The following is a 22,909-nucleotide window of genomic DNA, read 5'->3' on the forward strand; positions in this document are numbered from 1 at the left end:
CCTATAGAAGGTGTTTTCTTTCTTTTCAGATATTGTTGCAGAGAGATAATTAAATTTTCTGGATCACTCTAGTATGTATTACAGAATGTCTTAAACTTTTCCAAAGACTGCCCATCTTCAAAGGGTTAAGCAAGCACATAGTGAAATCCATTCAGTGTACAGTCCATGCAATGTATCCTCATACAGTTCTTGCAGCATAATGCAGACATTTACATGCAAGACCCCCAAGCAGTGAGGGATCTCTGAAAGTTTTCTGGGAGTAGGAAATGTTGTGAAATTCTTCTTCCTTGACAGCAGCTCTCACTAAAGAAGATGGGGATTGCACCTCCTCCTTTTACATTGTTAATCCTCACTGGATTTAATACCATGACCCTAAGCCAAAAAGGTGCTAGAGATATGCACGCCTGGATTTATTGGGGAATTTCATGTAGTTATGTAGTTTGGAACTGATTTTGTTAGCCACCTAAGGTTTTTAAAAGATGGACAGAATATTTTTAAAATATTAAATATTTTCACCCTGCAGCAATATTTCTCCAACAAGGCACTATTCCTGCTAGGGTACAATATATGCACACATGTGTTTTGAAGGGGAAAATATTAGTGGCATTATTTCTATCTTTCCCAACTTCAGATTGGGAATCCACAGCAAAAATACCTGACACATATGCAGATTGGGCAATGGCCAACAGAACAACCTTAGCAGATGGACAGGCCCATTAAATCTCTTGTGCTTTTATAGAGCATTCTCTTACATCACAACAGCAGAATGGTGAACTGTTTAAACAAAATTTCTGTTGTGAAACTATGTTTAGAATGAGGATGTAACACCCAGTGCAGCTTTACTCTAACCAGTTGTTGGCATTTCACTGGCAGTGAAACTTGTTACTGATTGGATTTGTGACTCCAGTCGTGGTACTGGAATCGAGGGAACCGGAGTGTATGCAATTGGATTCTCTTTATGGCTGCAGAGCTTTAAAAGACCTACCAGAATAACTTGGTTCTTTATTTGTTTTATTTTTAATCTGCCCAATAATAAGCAGTATTTGGATGGTTTAAGAACAGATCAAGAGTAAAATACAGTACAAAAAGATAAGAGAATATGATACAATGCAAAATTACAAACAGCACAAGAATAGCTAAATATAAAGACATATGAGAACATCCATAAAATCCAAAACCAAGGTTCTTTTAGAAGCAGATATCCTGTGTTTACAGCATTTACTACCCCTTGGCCAACACTTCCTTGATTTCCACAATCTCCTTAGCTTGTCTTTGGGTAGTTTTCATTAAAGTTGCATCTACTTCAGAACAATTGTTCTTGTTCTGTCGCTAGTAGAGAGGCAAATTATTTCCTTATTCCTCGTCTTGGAGTCCTTTTTGAATATTAGCAAAATATTGGCCTAAGCTCCTTATCTTTTCTCTGAGCTAGAGATTTCACATTGTCTTCCTCCTTCCTTCACAGAATTTGCTTTTCACAGCTCTCCTCTCAATTCTTTCCAGCTTACAATACCATTTTAAAGAGATAGTGTAAGAGTGCAAATGAAGGTCCCAGCTCAAAATGTGGGTTCCATTTCCAGATGTAACTGAAAACGCAACTCAAAATGGTTCCATTTTGCCTTCCAGTCCCCATTGTTTTCTAGCTCTCTCTGCTGGATTCCCTACAAGTGCTTAAAAAGGCTTACCATGGGGAAGGTCTAATGGGCTTTGCTGGCTTTATCATAGAAACATAGAAACAGAGCGAGTCAGAAGGGACCTCCTGGGCCATCTAGTCAGACCTCCAGCACCAGCCTGCTCCGCTCACGACATGCCCACCATGTGGACGTCCAGCCTATCCTTGAACACCTGTGCTGATGGGGCCTCAACGACCTCTCATGGAAGCCCATTCCACACCTTCGGGGTCCTGACTGTCAGGAAGTGCTTCCTGGCATCCAAATGGAACCTTGGCTCCCTGAGCTTTGCTCCATTGGAGCGTGTCCTGCCTTCCTCTGCAGGGGAGAACAGATCTCTACCCATCTCCATGTGACATCCCCTCACATACCTGTATGTCGCCAAGAGATCCCCTTGGAGTCTCCTCTTCTCCAGGCTGAAGAGACCCAGTTCCCTCAGTCTCGCCTCATACGGCATCCCCTGCAAACCGGCCACCAACCTTGTGGCCCTATGCTGCGCTGACTCCAACCTGGCTATATCCTTTCTGTAATGAGGGGCCCAAAACTGAACACAATACTCCAGTTGTGGGCGCACCAGAGTCATATAGAGTGGTAGTAATACCTCTCTCAGTCTAGAAGCCACACTTCTGGCAATGCAACCAATGGTGGCGTTCACCCTCTTGACCACTGCTGACTCATGTTTAGCCTGCAATCAACCTGCACCCCAAGGTCTCTTTCACAAGTGCTCCTCTCCAACCACTTGTCCCCTAACCTGCACTTATGACACCCATTCCTATGCCCCAAGTGCAAGACCTTGCACTTATCCACATTGAACGCCATCCTGTTGTCTCCTGCCCACTTCCATAGTCTGTCCAGATCCTTTTGGATCTGGAGAACCTGCTCCTCAGTTGTGGCCACTGCTCCAGTTTTAGTGTCGTCTGTGAATTTGATCAGCAGACCGTTCACCCCTTCTTCCATGTCGTTAATGAAAAGATTAAACAGGATCGGCCCCAGGACAGAGCCCTGGGGGACCCTGCTTGTTACTGGCCACCATCCCGATGATTCCCCGCTAATGGTTACCTTCTGCTTTCGGTCAGTCAACCATGCCCTAATCCACTGGACAGTGCTTTGGTGTATCCCAAAACTCCACCAGGTTATCATGGGGCACTTTGTCAAAGGCCTTGCTGAAATCCAGGTATACCACATCCACTGCATCCCCTCCATCTAGCCATCTCGAAACCTTGTCATAGAATTCCACAAGGTTTGTCTGGCAGGACCTGTTTTTGCGGAAGCCGTGTTGTGTGGCTGTCAGCCTCCCTTCCCTATCTAGCATCACTAGATCTCTCTCTATTATGAGCCTTTCCATTGTTTTTCCTACAATGGACGTTGTATCAGGGAAGACCAGAAAGCAATCCTTGCTAGAAATTGCTGTCAAGTGGTCTGTTTCTGCTGGTGACCATGGAGCTTATGGGTTTCAAACTGTAAGCTCCATGCTCTGCAAGTTGTTTTTTGCTGGGGAGAAGACTAGTGGCCTTATGTAATAGGGAACCCTCCTCTTCACCTGTTCTCCACCCCCTTTTCTATGGAAAGTCTTTTTTGCTTGAGAAAGTTGTAGGAGGGAGACTGGTGCTATTATGGTTTTGGGGGCATTCCTGTTGAATAACCTTTCTGTATTTTTTGCACATTGGATAGGAACCTACAAATAAGTACAAATAGTTGGTGAAGAAAGTGGGGGCTTACCTGTTACCAGAGCCAGGGCAGCATAGTGGTTGGAATGGTGGGCTAGGCCTGGTGAGACTCAGGTCCAAATCCCTAGTCAGACATGTAGCCCGCTTGGGCCTCACAGCATAACCTCCTCATAGAATTGTGGGGATAAAAATGGGAGGGGTGAAACCATGTATTGAGCTGCTTGAAGGAAAATGGGATGTTATAAATAATAATTTTCAAACTGTAATCCTCCAAGATGAATCTTGTATGACAAATTACTGCTATAGAGGAAAGCATGGTAATTAAATGACTAATCCTGTGCACCTTATTCAAGGTGCATTTGCATGATTCAAAACCCAGGCTGGCAAAAAGCTATTCTGGGTTGGTTGTTTTGCAAAGTATCCACAATGAGCCTGACAGGCAACCAGGATTATGTGAGTTGTTGACTCCTCTCACCCCTGCTTTTCCTTTGTTCCTCCTGGGTTGTATTCCTGGGGGTACTGTGGAAAGGTGTGAGTCTCCTCTTGCTGGCAGCCATGATTGCAAACCAGTTTTGGGTCACCCTTGGTTGTCCTGTTAAATGCCCACCCTGGAGATGAGGAAAGTCCTGCTTGCTTTCACCTTCCCCTTAAGGGGCAGGCATGAGCTGCCCTTCACAGTGCCTTGTGGTACCTTAGAGGGGCTGCCTGTGCCTACCAACTATTATTATTATTATTATTATTATTATTATTATTATCATTATCATTATCATTATTATTATTATTATTATTATTATTTTGCACCCACAAATGTGTACAGAAATGTTATTATTTTGCCTAAGTGGTCCTGACTGTGCAATCAGAGCTCATTCCTTGAATCACAACTGGGACAAGTTCCAGAGTCAACTGAGACCATTTTCTGCAGCGAGTGCCTATTTCCCCGCTTGCAGAGGGCAATCCTCTGAATATCATTCCAGCCAAAGAGGAAAATCTCTACTCCACAGACCTTTTTTCAGTGGCTGCTCATTGAAAGCAAAGACATTAAAGAGTGTTTCCCCAAGAAGAAGCTATTTTTTAAATACCTCTTTCCCAGCAAAATCCTTATCTTTCTATGTTTTTGCTCTTTTTTCTCCATGGGAGAGCAATATTTTCCCTTTGTCCTCAACTTTTATGGACATGGTGAAGTGTCAAACTGCTGCCCCATCTTTTCAAAGGGAGGGGAAGAGGAACCACCAGACCATAGAACAGCCCATGGACATTGCAGGGTGGCTTGTTTAAAAACACTTGGGCACTTGTGAAGTAGCACTGGGAGTGGCCCAGAGGAGTTTGGCAAGAGTGACAAGCTATTTTTGCTGCTCTTCCCAGACCTTAAATGCACCCTCACCACTACATGTGTTTAAAACCAAACCAAACTCATCTGGTACCTGGGAACAGCTGTATGGCACATACTGTATTTAAAAAGTACGATGCTGTAATGGGGATGTACTCGATATGTTCCCAGTTCCAACTTTTAGCATGGAAGTGCTTTCTCAAAGATGGTGACGAGGAGGACTTTTCTAGCTACACAATGCAAAGTGAATACTGCTGTTTCTCCACATCCCATTTCAGTCAGTGGGAAGAAACTTATGCATTGTTTAGTAGGGCAGTTTTCTGGAAAGAAAAGGTGTCATTGCTGTGACTGTTTTGTAGCTTTCAGTAAGTGAAGGAGTTTATTTTCATTAACTTTCTATTGCCCCCTAGCTGGTACTCAGAGTCTTGGTACCAGTAGCTGCATCTCCCTGCCCCAACACAAAAGCCTTACATCTACATTCAGACATGATTACATCCCATTCTTCAAAGGTAAGGTTCAGGAATGCCATTTGTGATGTGGTAACTGTAGACTTCTCCAGATGTGTTTGGTGTTGTGTGTGCATGTCCCTCTAATGAGTACGTTTTTTCTTAACCTATGTGAGTACCTTCTTGATAGAAACTTTAGGTTTTTTTTTCTTTCATGGATACTGAATGATTACTGAAGGCAAAATTATCTAACTTTTAAAATGGAAATTTATTATTTCATTACTCATATTTTGGTAAAGCCAAGGTGTAAAGCCTGTGCAAATAATGAGTGGTGATAATATCAGCTATTTGCCAGGATTGTTATTGGTAATAGAGGAAGGTGTCAGTCTCAAGCATCAATAGCTATCATCCAGTGGTGGTGCAGAACTTTTCAGTTTATGAAAAGTTCTGGTTCAATTGTGTTTGATTCCTTGAGGTTCAGGCAAAGGATCAAGAGCTGCAATAGCAAACAGCCACTTTTAGAAGCCACTTTAGAATTTATAGAATCTAGAACACATTCTGCTAGACTGTAAAGAAAAGCAGGATGATGTTTCTTTGCTGACCAGCAGGAATGTAAAAGGGATTCCATTGTTTAGGCCAGGTCTAGGCTCCTGCAGATGTTATGGACTACAGCTCTCATCATGCACAGCCTACCAGCCAGTGGTAAGAATTTATGGGAAGGGTGGCTGAAAACTTCTGAAGTTCACCAGGTTGCCTACTTCTGATGTGGGCAATCTATCATAAAAATTCTAGCCTTTTCCTTGTCAAAAACATCTCTGTCAATTTGCTTCCCTTCCTAAGAGTAGCATGCTTTTCAGTGTGGAGTGTCTATACACTTGACTAGTGCTTTGTGCTGTCCTGCATGTTTATACACTATGGGACTATTTCCTACTGAACTGATGTTTGAGTTACGCCTTGCATTGCTCTTTCAGATGTTCAAGGCTACTTGCTGTTGCTATGGGAAAGACTTGTGATTCTCTACTGTGTTTAGAAAATAATCATCCAAGGGATGAATTCTGATTTGAAAGGGCAGTATCCAGCAGGCTAGATCTAACACACAGTTGACATAGCACTAGTGTAAGCTATCTCTAACACAACAGCAATCCTGTAAGCTGTACAAGTGGTTTTCCCGGAGAAACCAGTTACCTTGTACCTGGTAAACTGGTATAACTGGTATACAGTGCTGCTTCTAGCACAGCGTAAATTACATAAGCACCAATCTTTTCCAAAGTAATGATTCAACTAAAATGGAATGGTTTTGGCTACTTTTTAAAAAATTGCTGAATACTGGGTAACAGGATAGGAATGACATATGGCGGGGGTGGGCAGACTTCTGGCTAGCTTCTGGCTCTTTGTCTTTATCTAGAAATATGGGGTCAACTAACCAGAGTCAGCCACAAAATGCAGAACTTTCTGTATGTTTCTGTACGTTTGCATTTCAGTTTCCTCTGACTTCAGTGTGTGCAGTTCCATGCCCCCCACAACCCTTGTGTGATATGTATGCTTGGAACGCAGGATAATATTTATGCATTTCATGTGGCAGACATGAAAGCTTATGCTGTGATAAGTTTTTAGTCTCTAAGGTGCTACAAGGACCCCATAAAATAATGCTGCCTCAGATCTAACAGAGAATGTTCATTTGGTCCAGTTTAGGTGCAGAAGCCATACCAATGGTTCAAGACACCCCAGTGGGCAACTAGGCCAAGTCCAACAGGCAAACATCACCACAGACACAAATGTAAACTGAAAATGAAAAAGAAAGAAAATTAGTATGGTGGTTGTTAAATGAGAATAATTTGGATCTTTATTTACATATGCATTATCAACACTGACAGAGAATGTGACTGTCCTGGCTAGAGGGAGGTGGCACCAATGAGCAAAGAGCGAACTGTTTATCAATTGAATACAGGGGTTGTGGGTGGTGAGACCACTCATTTACCATTCAGAAGTGAAGTTTCCATTTATCTCACAACAACCTCATGTTTTATATTTAAGCATATTGGAGCCATCTCTGGCATTACCATTTAACAGGTAAATCTGAGGCTTTTATAAAACATAATTCAGGATCTGGACACATTTTCATAATCAATGTGTTCCTCCCCAATACATCTTCCTTGAACCTACTGTCTTCAGCTGTCATCTACACCATTTGCTACTCTTCTCAATCATTATTCATGTTTATTGCTATGTCTTCTGGGACCAAGAGGTATCAAGTAAGGACATTCTCAGAATCCCATATCAGTTCAGGTATACAACACAAGCTACTTAGGGTGCAGTCCTATGCATGTTTCAACCCAATATTCCCTACAGATCCCGGCACTCCATTTTCCCCTTTGGATTAGTGTCTGGGTATGTGTCTGCAGTCCTTTCTGTTGTTTGTCATCAGCAATTCTACAAGGTATAGCTGGCCATGTTGCTTTTGCCAAAAAGTCATTTGCACAAGGTAGTTACATCACTATCCAAAATTTTTCACCAAAGTCATGTTTTTAAGGTCCTAACTGGAGCTACTATAATGCCATAACATTAACTGGAATAAAAATTACAGTTTTAGGGTTGTCTTGCCCATACGTCAGGAATATAAGTCTGGGCCTTTAGGGCACCTTCTTCTGTTTCTCCCCCAAAGTGCTCATACTGGACCATTCAACCATTTCAAATCAAACTAGCCATCAGCAGTTTGAAGCAGCCTTTTCAATCTTCTCCCAGAAAATTTGTTTTACCCCTGCAGTGGCAGAGTTGACCAAAGACACTATTTAATCTCCAATGTTGACATGAGATTCAACTGCCAGTCCTGTTGATTTCTGAACATGGACCAACCTTGGATAGCAACTTGTCCCATGCCCAAGGCAGTAAAATGTTTTGAGTCAACCCTGTATGAATCCACCAGAAGCAACTCCCTTCCATTTCCTGGGGAAGCAAGGAGGGAGAGCTCTGAGCAGGAAGCAGCAACTGTGGGGACTGTGCTTGGATAGAGCTGGATACAGCAGAAAGATAGAACAGACATCAGGCCACTGTCCACTGGCAGGGGAGATTGAAAGCTTCTTGCTCAACCCCCCACCCCATCTGGTTGCTGAGAAGTGGGGGGATCTCAGTTGGAGTGTTCTGCTTCTATTTTTAGTTCTCATGCTTTGGGGGAATTAACAGGGAGGTGGCTGGGTAGGAAGGCTTAAACCTTCCCTTGCCCATGTGCATTGGTCCTTATGTGAATTGGGGCTCTTATGTATACTTGGAAGTAAAATAAAGAAGTAGAATAACCTACTTTTTACCAAGTTAAAACTCTTGTTAGTACCACAAAGCATGTCCAGGATTCATAGATGAACTGCAGTCTTATTGGCATTCTCTAGGAAAACTTCTGAGAATGTATGTGGTTATAAAATTGAAGTAGGGATTAGTCATAATTTATTATAAATTACAAGATTAAAGCAGATTCAATGGACAGCTGAATTCTGATACTATTTATTTAGAGCAATAGATGAGAGGAGATTGAAAAAGTTATCTTAATATAAGCTTCAGCAGTTCTGCTTTCAAACAGAAAATCCCAGTGAACTTTACTTCTAATATATCCATGCCTTTGAAATGTTTGTTTAGCTGTCAAATAAGGGGAAAAGAGATCAAGTTCTACCTATTGTCTAATTGGTAACAAACTACCAAGTCCAGATGATATTCATCTGAGTGTTCTTAAGGAATTCAAATGTGAAAAAGCTGGTCTTTTAACAGAAAGACGTAGCATATTTGTTTGTTCATTTATTAAATACATGTCCTGCCTTGCCTCCAAAATGGGCTCAAGGTGGCCTAAAATCAGCCTCAGTATCAAAGGACTGGAAAATGGCCTCTGTAATGCTATTTTTTAAGCATGCATGGCAGATCTAGATAATTACAAGTCAATTTGCTTAACATCTTTCCACCCACAGAATATCTTAAATTGGTGAAAAACATTATTAAACTTATCTTTTAGGGCACCTTCTTCTGTGTCTCCCCCAAACTGCTCATACTGGACCGTTCTAGCCTTATAGAAGGATAAGTCTTGCTGACAGTGAATCAGCAAGAAGGTGAATCAACACGGCTTTATGCCCACATAAGTGTCATCAAGCATGTGGATAGGGGTGATCAAGCAGGCATTGTTTACTTGAGCATTCCAAATGCTTTTGATAACATTCTTCACCAAAGCCTCCTAAGCAAGAGGAGAGGTCCCCTATGGGTTGATAACTTGTTAAAGAAAAGGAATAAATAGGATAAAGAAGGGGTTCTTGCAGTGGAGGGATATAAACAGTGGGTTCCCCTGAGAAGCTGTATCAAGACCACTGCTTTTTAACTTTTTATAAATTGGGGAGGCTCACAAAGTACTGAGGTGGCCAAATTTGCTGGCACCAAATTAAAACAAAAAGGGATTGTGAAAAGCCAGAGATGTCATTAAAATCGCAAATATGATTCAATTTGACAGTGATGCCCACTACAGCAAAAAAAATTAACTTCACACATATGCTGGTGTCAGTCTAAACTGCTAGTGACTGATTACGCATGGGATCCTTCAATTAGGGTGGTTAGCTCAATAAAAATGTGAACCTTGTTTTGTGGCAACTGTGGAAAAAGGCAAACTGCATGTTAGGGATCAATGGGAAACATTTCAGAAATAAAGTTGCCAATATCATAATGCATTTCTAAAACGATGATGTGGCCACACTTGTAGTGTGTACAGTTCTTGTCACTATACTCATTGGAGTCCTCAAGAAGATGTTCTAAAGAGCCACTAAAATGATCTTGGGGCTGGAGCAACTCCACTATGAGGAAAAGTTGCAACATTTATCTGGGTGGGGGGGGGGGAATGGGTGTCAAACTCCAATAAAGGCCTGTGATTCTAAAGCTTCCCTCTGCATCTGTGGGAAGGGGAGAAAGGGAAGTGACATGCTCCCAACACAGGGGGATCAGATATTTATAAAATGATATATGATGCAGAGAACATGGTAGGTATCTCATAATAGTAGAACCTGGGGTCATCCATTGAAGCTGGTTAGTAGGAGATCCAGGACAAAAAAAAATGAAATATTTCTTTACATCATTCATAGGGGAGATTTGCACTTCTGTTTATGAGGGAACACAGTCAAGCTATATCTGCAAAATGCATTTATAAGAGTAGGGACACATGCTAATAAATAAAACATATTTGAAAATGTGAACTTTTGTCTCAGACAAATGCAATTGTGGTAGAAGTTAGAGGAGCTGGAAAGGGGATATGTACACATAAATAACCCTTTAAGGTCCTTCCCCTCTTCTAACCCTAACCCTAAGCCCATGACATCATGCTGGCCACATCACCACAGGAAAGTCTTCGGACAGCATGGGCTCATGGCCTTAGAAATGGAGAAGAGTGCCACCCCTATAGCCATTTGTCTAGCAGAGTAAAATTCACAGGGACTCCTTTCCTTATCCAGCAGAGCTCATTTTATATTCTTAAAGATGGATGCTCTTCAGTAGGTGTGAATTAAATTGGATGGTGTCTCTGCATGTTCTTTAATTTCCCTGTTTTCATACCATACTTCTGCTACACAGGCAATGTTAGAGAAATAAAATGCCACAGTTTGTTTCTGATTGAGAGACAAGACCTAAGGAAAGTCAGCAAGTACATGTTCATACTGAGATTTTAACAGGAAACTTCCAGGCTCAAAGTTTTTGCTCTTAACAAATAGGCTATACCAGTTCTAGAATGATTTCTAGCAAGTATTATCACAGGATCTATGCTTCAGTGATCCGATAGTTTGAAGTGCATGAAAGTGTATCTTCAGACAGCAGTACTGCTTCTCTCTTCCACAGAGAACATCCTATTTAGGGGGAGATTTTTGGGGAGTGGTTGGTTTTGCATCATGGAATTCTGTTAGTGTGTTTATGATGTGCGTCATTGTGCCAACTTCCCTTTCTCATGGACTGTAGCAGGAGGTTAAAGGAGGTCTCTGTTTCTTTAATGCCAACCTTCAAAGCCTTTTTAATGTCCTGTTCCTTTAATCACACTTTCCCCCATTCTAATTAATACCCAGTGTGCCTTTTACTGCCTCTTCCCTAGCATGTGACACACAGTATGGAGACCTTTAAAAATTAGTATGATCTATCCCATTTCTTGTTTCTGCCTTTCCTCCTAGTGAGATGCTTTGTAAACAGCCCACTTAGCATGAATAAGTCTAGCCATCTTTCAAAAACATGTGTTCTAGCTGGATTCTTGAGGATAATTTCTATCAGATATATGTCCTTTTCCCTGGACCTGCAAGTGAATAGTTAAGAATGCAAGCACTCTCTTTTCCAAATCTCAGAGCCCCCTAAGAGAGTTTCATCTAATATATATGAATGTATGTAACACTTTGCACAGAAAGCATCATTCATACATTCTCTACAACTCCTACAGTGGTTTGACAGTGTGGCACCCAGTCCTCACTGGTGCCTAAAAAACCAATGCAGGGATTCCTGCCACCTGGTGTCTGGTTTAGTAAAGAGGGTGGGAAGTAGACTGATCCTTCCAGATGGCTATGTGGGGGACTTCCTCTGATATATTTCCTTTCAGTGGGCAACCAGTAATCACTCACAGGGTCAGAGGTGAGGATTCCTAGATAGGTTTCAGCTCAAGAACTTCTGGAAGAAAGGGGAACAATCCAGAAGACACCTGCAAGATCAGAGACTCTCATAGATCTGTTTGGGTCTTCCCCCCTCCCTTTTCCATTCTAGCTGATTATCAGTAGGGCTGTGCAGGATTTATCTCTTTATTTCCATTGAATTTTTTGTTGTTCTACTCCATGGGACTAGATATAGATTGTGAAGATTCTTAGCAGTATGCATGTGTGCTTCCTCCCTTGCTCTCTTTCCCCCTCCCTCCTGCCTGCACAACTGTTTGTGCTGCTCTTGGAAATTTTAGCATTAACTGCATCGTTTGCTGTGGTCAGCTGTAGTGCCCTTCTTGGGTTGCCTCCTCCATTAGCAGAGTGGTGGCTGGTGACTAGAAACAGGCATTTTGGATGTCGTCCTTAACTGGTGGCTTCTTAGTTATTGCTAGTGTGCAAGCTTTACCCAAGCCTTGTAGATATGTTGGTTGTTTTAAATTGTATTTGGTATTCTGCTGTTTGTTGTGTTTTCATGTATTTGTAAACCTCCATGAAATTGATATACAGCACATATTCCTTTTTGAAATAAAATAAATAGTAAAATGAAAACTTAGACCCTGTACAAAATATGGTGACGAAATAAAATTTCTCCCAGCCTCTGTAGTGCATCTGAAGAAGTTCGTTACTGCAGAGTTGAAATTGACAAGAGATCAATTTCTCTCTAGATAGCATCTTGAAGGCTGTAGATTTAGACTCCTAGGTCCAAGGTCAGAAAAATGCTCCAGTCTTGGAGATAAAATCCATGCTTGGATCACCCTTTTTCTACATCACACCTGGTATGGACAGAACTGCATCAGCTGCATCTCTGAGGTCACAAGACTGACTTCAAAGAAGAGGTGAAGACACTAAGAGGCTGTTTGCAGGAGGAGACAAGGTCTTCCAGGACTTGATGTACCTTAGTTTGACTCCAGCCCCTCCCTGACAGGTGCACCCAGCCAGATGGGAGAACCAGTGTGGTGTGGTGGTTAGAGTCTTGCACTGGGAGAGCCAGGTTCTAGTCCCCAATCGATCATGAAACTCACTGGGTGACTTTGGCCAGTTACTCACAGCCCCATAGGGTTGTTGTTGTCAGGATGAAATTGAGAGGAGGAGAACCTTGTAAGCCACCTTGGGTTACTTACAAGAGGAGAAAAGGTGGGATAGAAAAGCAATGTAAGGGTAAGAATAGATGGCTGAAATTGGCCATCTAGCTGATTTGTGGGTTGGGAAGAACATGTGCTTCTGTTCTCTTCCTCCTCTGCATAGGGTATGCATAACCCTCCAGATTCAGAGGGTTATGGGCTTGGATTGTGTCCTAAATGTTCCACACTGGTACACAGTGGCATGTTCTATGGCCAAAGCTGATTCCCTGCAGAGTCAATTTAATATCTCATTAGCACATGGCAACAGAGATGTATCACTTTTAAAATTCAGTGATGTAAGGGGTTTCCAGACAGAAGGCCCCTAGTATTATTAATCAAAATCCCATCTTTTCTTTCTTACTGGATTTTTTCCAAGCAAGAAATAAGATATAAGAAGTAACATGGGAGGGATATAAATTGAAGGTGACATTATGTAGACCCTGCTGCCCCTGCACCCAGTGAATTCTGAATGAGCCATAGTAACTGCGTGATAAAAACAATCCAGAAACACCTTTGCATTTCAGCCAACCTTGTTGTAGTGCCTTTTAACAGTAAACAGCAGTTTGATGGAGAATAGGAAGAAGGGAGAATTGATGGCATGTTCCCTCTGAGGGAAGAGGAACTGTGCGTCTGTTTTTCAATCTATTCAAATTATGTGCACGGAAGGCCCCTAACTTGGTGGGCTCTCCTGATGCAAAGCTGCCTAAAAATCTTTGGCCAGTCCTGAGAGGCAACAAATTCCTCAAACTAATTTTCCATATCATAATCTTGCTTTCCCATTCTATTCATGCCAAAGTATTTCCTCCAAATTAGCATCAATATTTGGAACCTTTTTTTCAGCTTTTAGCTGCTTACTAATGCCTTTTATTATTTTACGAGTCATGAAAAATTTGAAGTTTTCTTTTGTTTGCCGAGCTGCTAAATAATGTCATAAAGATTGTAACTGAGGATTGATTCACACTGGAACACTAGATAAAGACAAGAGAAATTACATTTGTTTGTAACTGGTGATATATTCATCATCATGATAGCTTGGCTTTGGCATTACAAATCCATGACTTGATAATCCAACACATATAAAAATAATATGGGGGTCTAACAGTGAAGAGATGAGAATGTATCACAGTGGAGTATGGACTAGAATGTATAACAATTTAGCTAAGCCATCTCAAACTTGTCTAGTAGGTCTGGCCTGCAACTAAGTATAGTATTTCCTAGAAATTTCTTGATCTGTATTTCTAAGATTGAAAATAGTTTGGTAGAAAGCTGTGAGAGGATTAGTCTTGTAAAGAAATATTTGTCAGTTTGTATCTATTTATTATGTTCTTTTAGAAACTAGTTATATTTTATGTTACAGTTTTGAAAGCATAAACCAATCAAATGGAGAAGGAGCATAATATTCCATGTAACATCAGTCAGTTCAAATTTTAAAATTAGACAATGTTGGTACACTTAGAAATGAATGAATATTTATTCATGAGAGTGGCCTTTGAACCATTTGAAAAGAGAATATAAATATGTAGCATCAGGAATAAAGTAATATCAACATTCAGAAAAAATATTTTGCAAAGAATTAATCCAGTGACCTGGTTCACACATAGTGACAACCTGCTGCTTTTAAAACAGATAGGGAGAGCACACTGCCTGAGGTGTGCCACTTCTTTCTCTTTGACTCAGCAACCCACACTCACCTCCTGGAGAGCATACCAGAACACTGGATTCCTATGGGCTGAACAACCCAGCAAATAACCCATGTTTTGCTTTTGGGTTAACTGCCAGGTTGTTTAGCCTCTAAAGCATTCAGTGTGCTGGATTCAGATGTCACACTCATATTTCACTGCTGAGCTCATGGTGTGCTGTGAGTAGAGTGGTAGGTATGGGCAAGTTGCAGATTCCATGTGTACCCAACCACAAGATTTTAATGGACTAGGTTGTCATTATGTACAAATGGGCTCAGTATTAATATAATTGATTTTTAAAATATGCTTCATTTTCATACATAATGTGGTCCAGAAATGAATTTGCAAACCACCTTATTCTTCTGCTGATTCTGATCTAGCCCTTGTTTCCGTGGGTTAAAGAAGACAGGCTGTTAAGCATGTGATTGCATTGAGCAGGTCTGCTTTTATTCTGCATAACAACCACCAGGAGTGGGGGTGGTCAGGACAGAGTCCTGCTGAGCATTCCCTCAGCTGCATAGCCCTGTCAGCTATCAGCAAGACCACAGCAGGGAGAGGAGAGGTCACCCACTCCTTGCATGCCGAGGTCCTGATTTCCTGCACTCCATGGCTGTTATTCACTGGGGGAAAACTAGATATGTAAACTGCAGTCACATGTTCAAGATCACATTTCAGTCAGCTCTGTGAAGGGATCAAAGCGATCAAGCTGTCCAACCAGAACACAGTTGCACAGTTCTGCTATGCTATAAATCAAGCCTTCCCAACACTGGAATGAAGGTAGTTGTATCCTGAAGCATCTGGGGGGCACCAAGCTGGGGAAGGTTGCTTTAGGCCCTGTGAAGCCAGGCTCTTTGCAGTGGGGAAAAGAGAAGAGGTGCCATGCTGCACATGTGTCATGTGACATCCCATATTAACAAGTTTTGGAAGATGATGCCGTTCATATTGGTGAACAAAGTGGGAACAAGTTCCTAGAGATGACATTTTAAACCATTCCATAAATCATAGTTACAAAGAAGAAACTTTTCTTTCATCTCTATGTATGTTTAGGGTTAGGGTGCAATATGAGCCACAGTCCAATATTGCAAATACTTACAGAATCAGAAGCCAGAGTGCAAAAAAGTAATTAGGGATTCAATGGCATTTTCAAAAACCTGTTGGATTAACAAGTTACTTGAAGCTTTTTTCTGCTTGGATTTTCTACTTTGCCTGCCCTTTTTTATTGTATATGCTTTTTTTGTTGTTTGTTTGTTTGCTCTTCTCCTTGGAGGCAGTGAAAGTGGTCGGAGCACTCCAAGTTTATCCATGTACTCAGACAGCAAATCTTCATCATCTCTATATCAGCAAGCACCTAGACATTTTCATATTCCAGGTAGGCATTCAATGCTTGCTTTGATCTTCAGTTGCTGCCATCTGTAATGTTTTACAGAGGTAATCATGTATAAACAATATGGTTTTAATATTATTAGGAATATTTAATATTTCTATTTAATTTTCTATTAAACAGTTTTTAAAGTATGCTATAGTTAATTGCATATTTGTGTTTGAATAGTCCAGTCTAAACTTCCATCTACTAATAATTCCTTTCTAGACCATCAAATTATTAAGAGAGAAACTAGAAGTGACGTGAGAGATTTTTTTTCCTTTCTTTTTCTTTTTGTTCTTTTTTGCATACAAACACCGAGACCCAGTTTGATTTTGGGATGCAGCTCTGTAGGCAGGCTTTTAAAACCCTTTTCCATCATTTAGTTTCCTAGAGTTAAATCTTGTGCACATGCACATTTGCATATGAGCATACATACACACAGCTGCTGTTAACCATTTAGTAGAAAAAGGAAAGTACACATAATGCATCAGTCCTCTGATCTAATAGCACCTTCCAGGGAAAGGGTTAGAGTGGGAAAACAACAGGCCCCTATGCCATGGGCCTGATCCAAATCATGCCTCCACTGCTTTTAAGCAAAGAACAAAACTGTTGTGCGATGTAATCACAGACATCTTACATTACTTCTAGTTTTGTCCTTAATAATTCTAATTGGAACCAACATGGCAGGGTTTAAAGAAAGAAAATTGTGAGAGCCCTGACTGCAGAAGCCCTGAGCGATACCTAGTTTGGATTTAATCTCATTAGGAATGAGTGAAAATGCCAGTAGCCATTCTGCCAGTTTTTAACAATTGCATTTGAAAGAAGTTTGATTGAACCAAGCAGTCTCTGTTTAACTGCTCCTAGCTTACTATGAAAAGGCAGTATATAAATAAACTTGATCCCACCTTCTTGATCTGAGCTTGCATTCATAGAATAGTTAAAATCATGGAGGAGCCCTTCTGTAATTGCTACTCCCAAGTAAACAGAAACTTTTTCTGTTTTCAGAGTAAGAACTTGGGATCCAAGCCCATAATATTGCTCAAGGGATGGTGGGTTTCAAGGTATTCAGAATAAGAAGGGGTCACGCTTCAATTATGTTTACTGTTTGGTTCTTTGTCTCTTTCCTTTTTCTCAGACACTGGAGTAAAAGATAACATCTATAGGAAACCCCCTATCTACAGACAGCATGGTACAGTCTGCTTTTCTCTGCTGCAGTGTGTTCTAGCCAGGTCCTTTCCCTACCCTTATGCATGTTTGCCTCTTATGTGTGCTGCCATTCCTGCTCTTACTTGGTTCTCACTATCTGACTGCATGGGAGTGTGTCTAGATAGGCAGTTTTTGTGTTCATTACTGTGCAATCTGCCATTGATAAAACTGGTACACTGCATATGCTTCATTTCCTGGGTTGTTTGTTTGAGGTTATTTTGCAAAATCTTAACAGGTACATGCTTTTGTGTGATTAGCCTGGTTAGTAGGCTTGTGTTTCCCTCTCTTCTTTTCCAGTGCCCACTGTCAAAGAAAGCTCCATGGTCATGAAGCCATACATTGCCTGTGGCTTGTGTACTCTTAAGTCCTGTATGAGGTACTCTGTTTTTGTTGCAGATTATTAGTTAACTCACAAAATTTCTCTGCAATGGCATTTTGCCCCTGGAGACATCTTCCAAAAATCTCAATGGTCATTGAAGTGCAATGAATAGAAGATCTGGCATGCATAAAAACATGCAAAGGATTAAGGAAATGACAGTCAGCAAATGCTGCTGTTGGCAAAACCATGAAAAGGCTGAAGCATGGGGGAAAGGATGTGCAAAGGTCAGGTCAGAACCACTTCTAGAGCCCTTTTTCAGTTGCTAATGCCTGGAGAAATGAATGCATGTCAGCAGGGCTGTACACATGCAAGTCATATCAGACACTGGAGAAAAGCCATGAACGTGAGCCAAGTGTGGAGCTAGTTGCCATGGTGCTGACTACTAAATGCATTAAATTCCCCATGCAGTAACACCTGGAACAGGCTAAGCTGTGTCCCCGCAACATTTAGTTCAGTTCCGGAGTGCTGGTCCTTGGACTCAAACCAGAGTTAGAACTTGTCATGGCCGCAACAAGGGCAAAGGGAGCTGGCACTATATATCCTTGGCAGCTCACTGACCAGCCATGTGAAAGCTCGGATGAGTCGTGGCTCATGACGTCATCACCTGGCACTGCTACTCCTTTCCAAGCATGCACATGGCCCCTATGTGTCCTGTTATCCGATGCTCGGCTGCTGGCATGATGCTGGGGCAACTTGGCTCACATGCCGGCAGAGAGGGCTCTGTGTGCCCACTGCAGCACGCATGCCATAGGTTCGCCACTGCTGTTCCAGCAAATCTCAGGAGGGATCAAGATAGGGCACACAGAGTACCAGAGAGTCCTCTGCTTCATGTTGCTGGTTCAATCAAAGCGCCTCTGACAATTGAGGCATGCCTGTGTGTGAGACTAATCAGGTTTTCCTCAGCATGTCTCAACATTTTTGTGAGTCTGTGTAGAATCTGTAAGTCACATTATCGGAAATGTTTGAAGCTAGTTGGAAACTTGTACCTGTAAAGAAGCACAAAGTGATTTTTAATGTGTTGAAAAAATACTAAGAAAGAGAAACAAAGCACACAATATAATTTATTCATCCAAGAAGCAAAGCAGTATGTTGTTACCATGGATCAGTCAGGAACAGAGAAGTCACCAGCAACTCTGAAGTTGAGAAATATTTTGTTCCATTGTGTGTACAAATGAAATATAATAATTATGAGACTCTGTATATTCATGTGTGCTATGAATGTGGATAGCAAATACTTTGTAGTAATGGGGCAAGCATAAAAGGTTAAATCATCCACCATTTTGTTATACTTTCAGTCTGCAAGAATTTGTGTCTTGTGTGACATGAGTAAATCTTGTGAATGAGTTACAGCACCCTTTGGATCACATGGGCTGTAGTATGCCCCACTGAACTCAATGTGAATTTTTGACTAGTCATGTTCAGGGCTGTGCTCTCACTGTATGATGCTTTATCCCACTCCCTTCCTTAGCCTGTAGTGTTCTAACTACAGTGGTACCTTGGCTCATGAATGTAATCCATTCCACGACTCTGGTTGCAACCCAAATTGGTCATGAGCCAAGTCAAATTTTCCTATAAGTTTCAATGTAAATAAAGTTAATCTGTTCTGTACCTATTTTTTAAATCAGAAAAATGTAAAGCAAAGTGACAAAGAACAGCAAAAATCGCGGCCAGCTCCCCTCTACCCCAGCATGACTGCACTCATGCCCGTGTTCCCTGCATGAGCAGGACTGCAGCCATAGATGGGTGCTATCACAGTCACACCCGGGCAGGGAATGCAGGCACGATCACGCCCATTTCCCCCACCCCATGAGCACGGTCATGGCCATCTCCCCCGCAGCAGGATCATGGCCATCTCCCTCACTCCCAGCACAACTGCAATCGTGCCCATGTTCCCTGCACGAGCCAACCGCAGTCGTGGCCATCTCCCCCCGCCAAGTATGGCCGTAATCATGCCCATGCTGGGAAGATGGGCGTGATCGTGATCGTCACTCGATACGGAGTTCGCAACCTGAGGCAAAATTATTCTGAAATTTCTTTTCGCAACCCAATTTGGTTGTGAACTGAGGCAATCGTGAGCCAAGGTACCACTGTAATTGTGTAGTAAGTCTGTCAAGCAGCTTAGGGACCAAGGCCAGGATGTCATGTTCATGCTCTGGTTGGTTACTTATGGCACAACTTGAAATAACTGAGAAGGCAAATGATTTGATGAGTTCCAATGAGTTCCAATGAGACTTGATTGTTAGGGAAATAAAAATGTATGTATTTTGCTACAGCATAGCAGTAAGGAGATGACTATGATAGAAATATTAACTCCACAAGTTGGAACATGGTTAAAAGATCACAGGCTCCAAATTAGTCACGGGGAAGGATATTAGAAGAATTCAAAGCAATAGTTAAACAGCTAGAAAGCTAAGGAGTAATGGCTTAGCTTAAAGCAAAAAGACAAAAAGTGAAGACTACTTGTGTCCCATAATTTGCATTTTATACTAAAGGTAAAGGTTCAGCACCTGAATCATCAAATATGAGTTGCATATCTGACAGCCTTTGAAAATCCAGGGGAAGAACGGGATTGTTTGCAGGCCAGGGTCTGCTGCATGCTGCCCACCAGAAACCTTTTAGGGAGCTGGGAAGGCAGTGCATAGTAGAGGAACCAGCCACTTGGTCAGTCTTTCTCAAGAAGAAATGAGGCCAGGAGGAAGGGTCCTGCCCACCCCTGCTGCTGCAGGGGTGGCGGTGGGTGGAAACTCTGCTTCCCTTCCTCAAGAGAAAGGCAAACAGAGCAGCTCAGCAGCCATAGCCCTGTTTCCCCCTCTCCTGTCGCTGAAAGGGGGAATGAGGTGAGAGGTCTCTTCTGTTCCCTTCACACAGTGGAGCTGCTACTCAGCTGGATGCTAGCTATACCTGGTGGTCGGGGGTACACAAGCTGCCTGGTGCTGGACCACCAGCAGCGGTTCATCCTTCCTTTTGCTGAGTGGAGCCACTGCGCAGCTGAGTGTCAGTTCTGTTGAGCAAGGGGGGCACAAACTGCCCAGCGATTGCTTTCAGAGACAGGCACTGGGCACCTCCTCTCTACTGTGTGGGTCAGTGCAGTGGAGAGGAGGCACGTCCTCCTGCTTCAGCCCACCCTGCTCTCTTCCTTCACACACTGTGCCTGAGTGCCTGTCCTACACCAGCTTCCCACACCTCACTTGGAATGAGGCCAGGAGACAAGCCAGAAAGAAGTGCTTCTTTCTGTCAGGCTGCGCACAGTGATGACATGCAGAAACACCCACTGCTCAGCTGAATGGCACAAACAAGCAGTGGGACCCCCACCCCCAACTTCAGGCTCCTTGCCTCATGCACCTCCTGAGCAAAGGGCAAGGCTGTGGATGACAACTGCCAGTGTGACAACCCATTTTCAACAGTTGTCATCCACACTCCTCTCAGCAGAGAGTGATCTGACCCTGGCTGTGGTCAATAGCTAGTGTACTACCAATTTGTGTGCCTTTTTCCTACTCTCATAATAAAATAACAATTACTTCCTTTAAAAATAATTTTATTTTAATAACATTAAATTTAAGAAGATGAGAGGGAAAAAAAGAATGCAGATAAAACTTGCAAAGAAACACCAAGGGTTCTTGAATAAATGCTACCCACAATATCAGATTAGGAAAATCACTGTAAGTCAACAATTACTATCATTTCCACACAATCACATTTTTGTTGTTGTTGTTAGTCACGACCCATCGCGATCCCATGGAAAACATTCCTCCAGGCCTTCCTGTCCTCCACTATCAGGAGGCCACCTAATGAGCCACCTAATGAGAAGGAAGGACTCCCTGGAGAAGAGCCTAATACTTGGAAGAATAGATGGCAAAAGAAGAAGGAGACGGCAGAAAATGAGGTGGCTAGATGGAGTCACTGAAGCGGTTGGTGTGAGCTTGGGTGGACTCCAGGGATGGTGGAGGACAGGAAGGCCTGGAGGAATGTTGTCCATGGGGTCGCGATGGGTCGGACACGACTTCACGACAACAGCAACAACAACTGCTTTTCCTACTCTTTTATTGACTATAAAGGCTACTCCATTTCTTCTGAGGGATTCTTGCCGGCAGTAGTATACCTGATGGTCATCTGAATTAAATTCACCTATTCCTGTCCATTTTAGTTCACTGATTCCTAAGATGTCAATGTTCAGTCTTGTCATCTCTTGTTTGACCACATCCAGCTTGCCTTGATTCATGGATCTTACATTCCAGGTTCCAATCACTTAATTAAAATTCATTGTAGATTCTTATAATCTCATACAATTTTCTCACAACTTCGATTCCATTTTTACCTATATTTTCCTTTTTCATTTATCCCTATTAAAAAGAGGTTGTGTATAATACAATTTCCATTTATCATTTTCTTTGGCTGGTTGTGTTTCTACATAGTTAGTCTTACCATTGCTACATAATCAATAGACTTATTATTCCAGTCTTCAATTAGTAAATTTCTTCTGCTTTCCATTTTACAGTGATTCAAACTCTCGTCAAGTTAGAATGTTCATAAGCAGCTCTATTCATCTTAAGTCATATTCCTATAACAGCAAAGCATCAGTACATGAGTTAATCTCCAACAATATTTTCAGAATTCTATTTTGTTTATATAGCTGTTCTTACTATTGTAGCAAAGCAATAGTTTAAATATTAATCTCCAACAATATTTTCAGAAGTTCTACTATTCATATATAGACTTTTCTAAGTTGTACATAGTAGAGTTTCCAAATATGGAATTCTTCATCAGTTTCTCTATTTACATAATTAGTCAGTTTTGCCATTACTGAACAATCTGCTAATTTGTTTTTCCAGTCCTCTATAGTTGAGTTATCTTCTGCTTTCCATTTTGAAGCAAGTATGACTCTTGCTGCAGTTATCATATATTTGAATAACTGTACCATATTCTGGTACAAAGCTCAGCAACATAGTCTTAGCTGCCATGGGAAAATTAATTTTCAAAATTTTCTGTATTTCCACATGTACTTTTTTCTTATTTTGCCATATGAGCACCACGTATGGTAAAATGTTCCATCTACTTCGTTACATTTCCAACACTTTCCAATATAATTCTTGTCCATTTTCTCTATATCTTTCAGGTAATATACTACCAAAAACAACCCATATTCTAATGGTTTTCTTTCAATGCTTGACTGGCTGTGAATTTTATAACCTTCATCCATAAAGTTTCCCATTGATAGAACAGTTTTTCTTCCTGAAATTTTGCATCCAGTTTACCATGCATATTTTTACTTGGTCAGTCTCAGTATCATAATGAAATAATGTCTTAGTAAATTATCTTTTTATGTGTAATCAGATTTTCAAAATCCATCATGTCTCTTATAGTACCTTTCCCTGTTGAA

At 41.6% G+C, this 22,909-nt stretch overlaps 1 protein-coding gene across 6 annotated transcripts in view; it reads left to right on the forward strand.

The window, feature by feature from the left end:
• The window catches only part of ABLIM2 (actin binding LIM protein family member 2), an 85,111-nt gene that overhangs the window by 42,167 nt on the left and 20,035 nt on the right, over nt 1-22,909 (forward strand). For 2 of the 6 annotated variants that reach the window (XM_044418204.1, XM_044418209.1), the window contains 2 exons: nt 15,852-15,953; nt 17,083-17,136. The exons of 2 other annotated variants lie outside the window; for them this stretch is intronic. In XM_044418204.1, the coding sequence (XP_044274139.1) occupies nt 15,852-15,953; nt 17,083-17,136 (156 nt within the window). Of the gene's footprint in view, nt 1-5,071; nt 5,171-15,851; nt 15,954-17,082; nt 17,137-22,909 lie in introns of all 6 variants that reach the window. 2 more of the 6 variants (XM_044418210.1, XM_044418205.1) reach the window with 2 other exon arrangements.

This window comes from Varanus komodoensis, unplaced genomic scaffold, assembly GCF_004798865.1.
Source record: "Varanus komodoensis strain SLA01 unplaced genomic scaffold, ASM479886v1 scaffold9, whole genome shotgun sequence".
Taxonomy (NCBI): domain Eukaryota; kingdom Metazoa; phylum Chordata; class Lepidosauria; order Squamata; family Varanidae; genus Varanus; species Varanus komodoensis.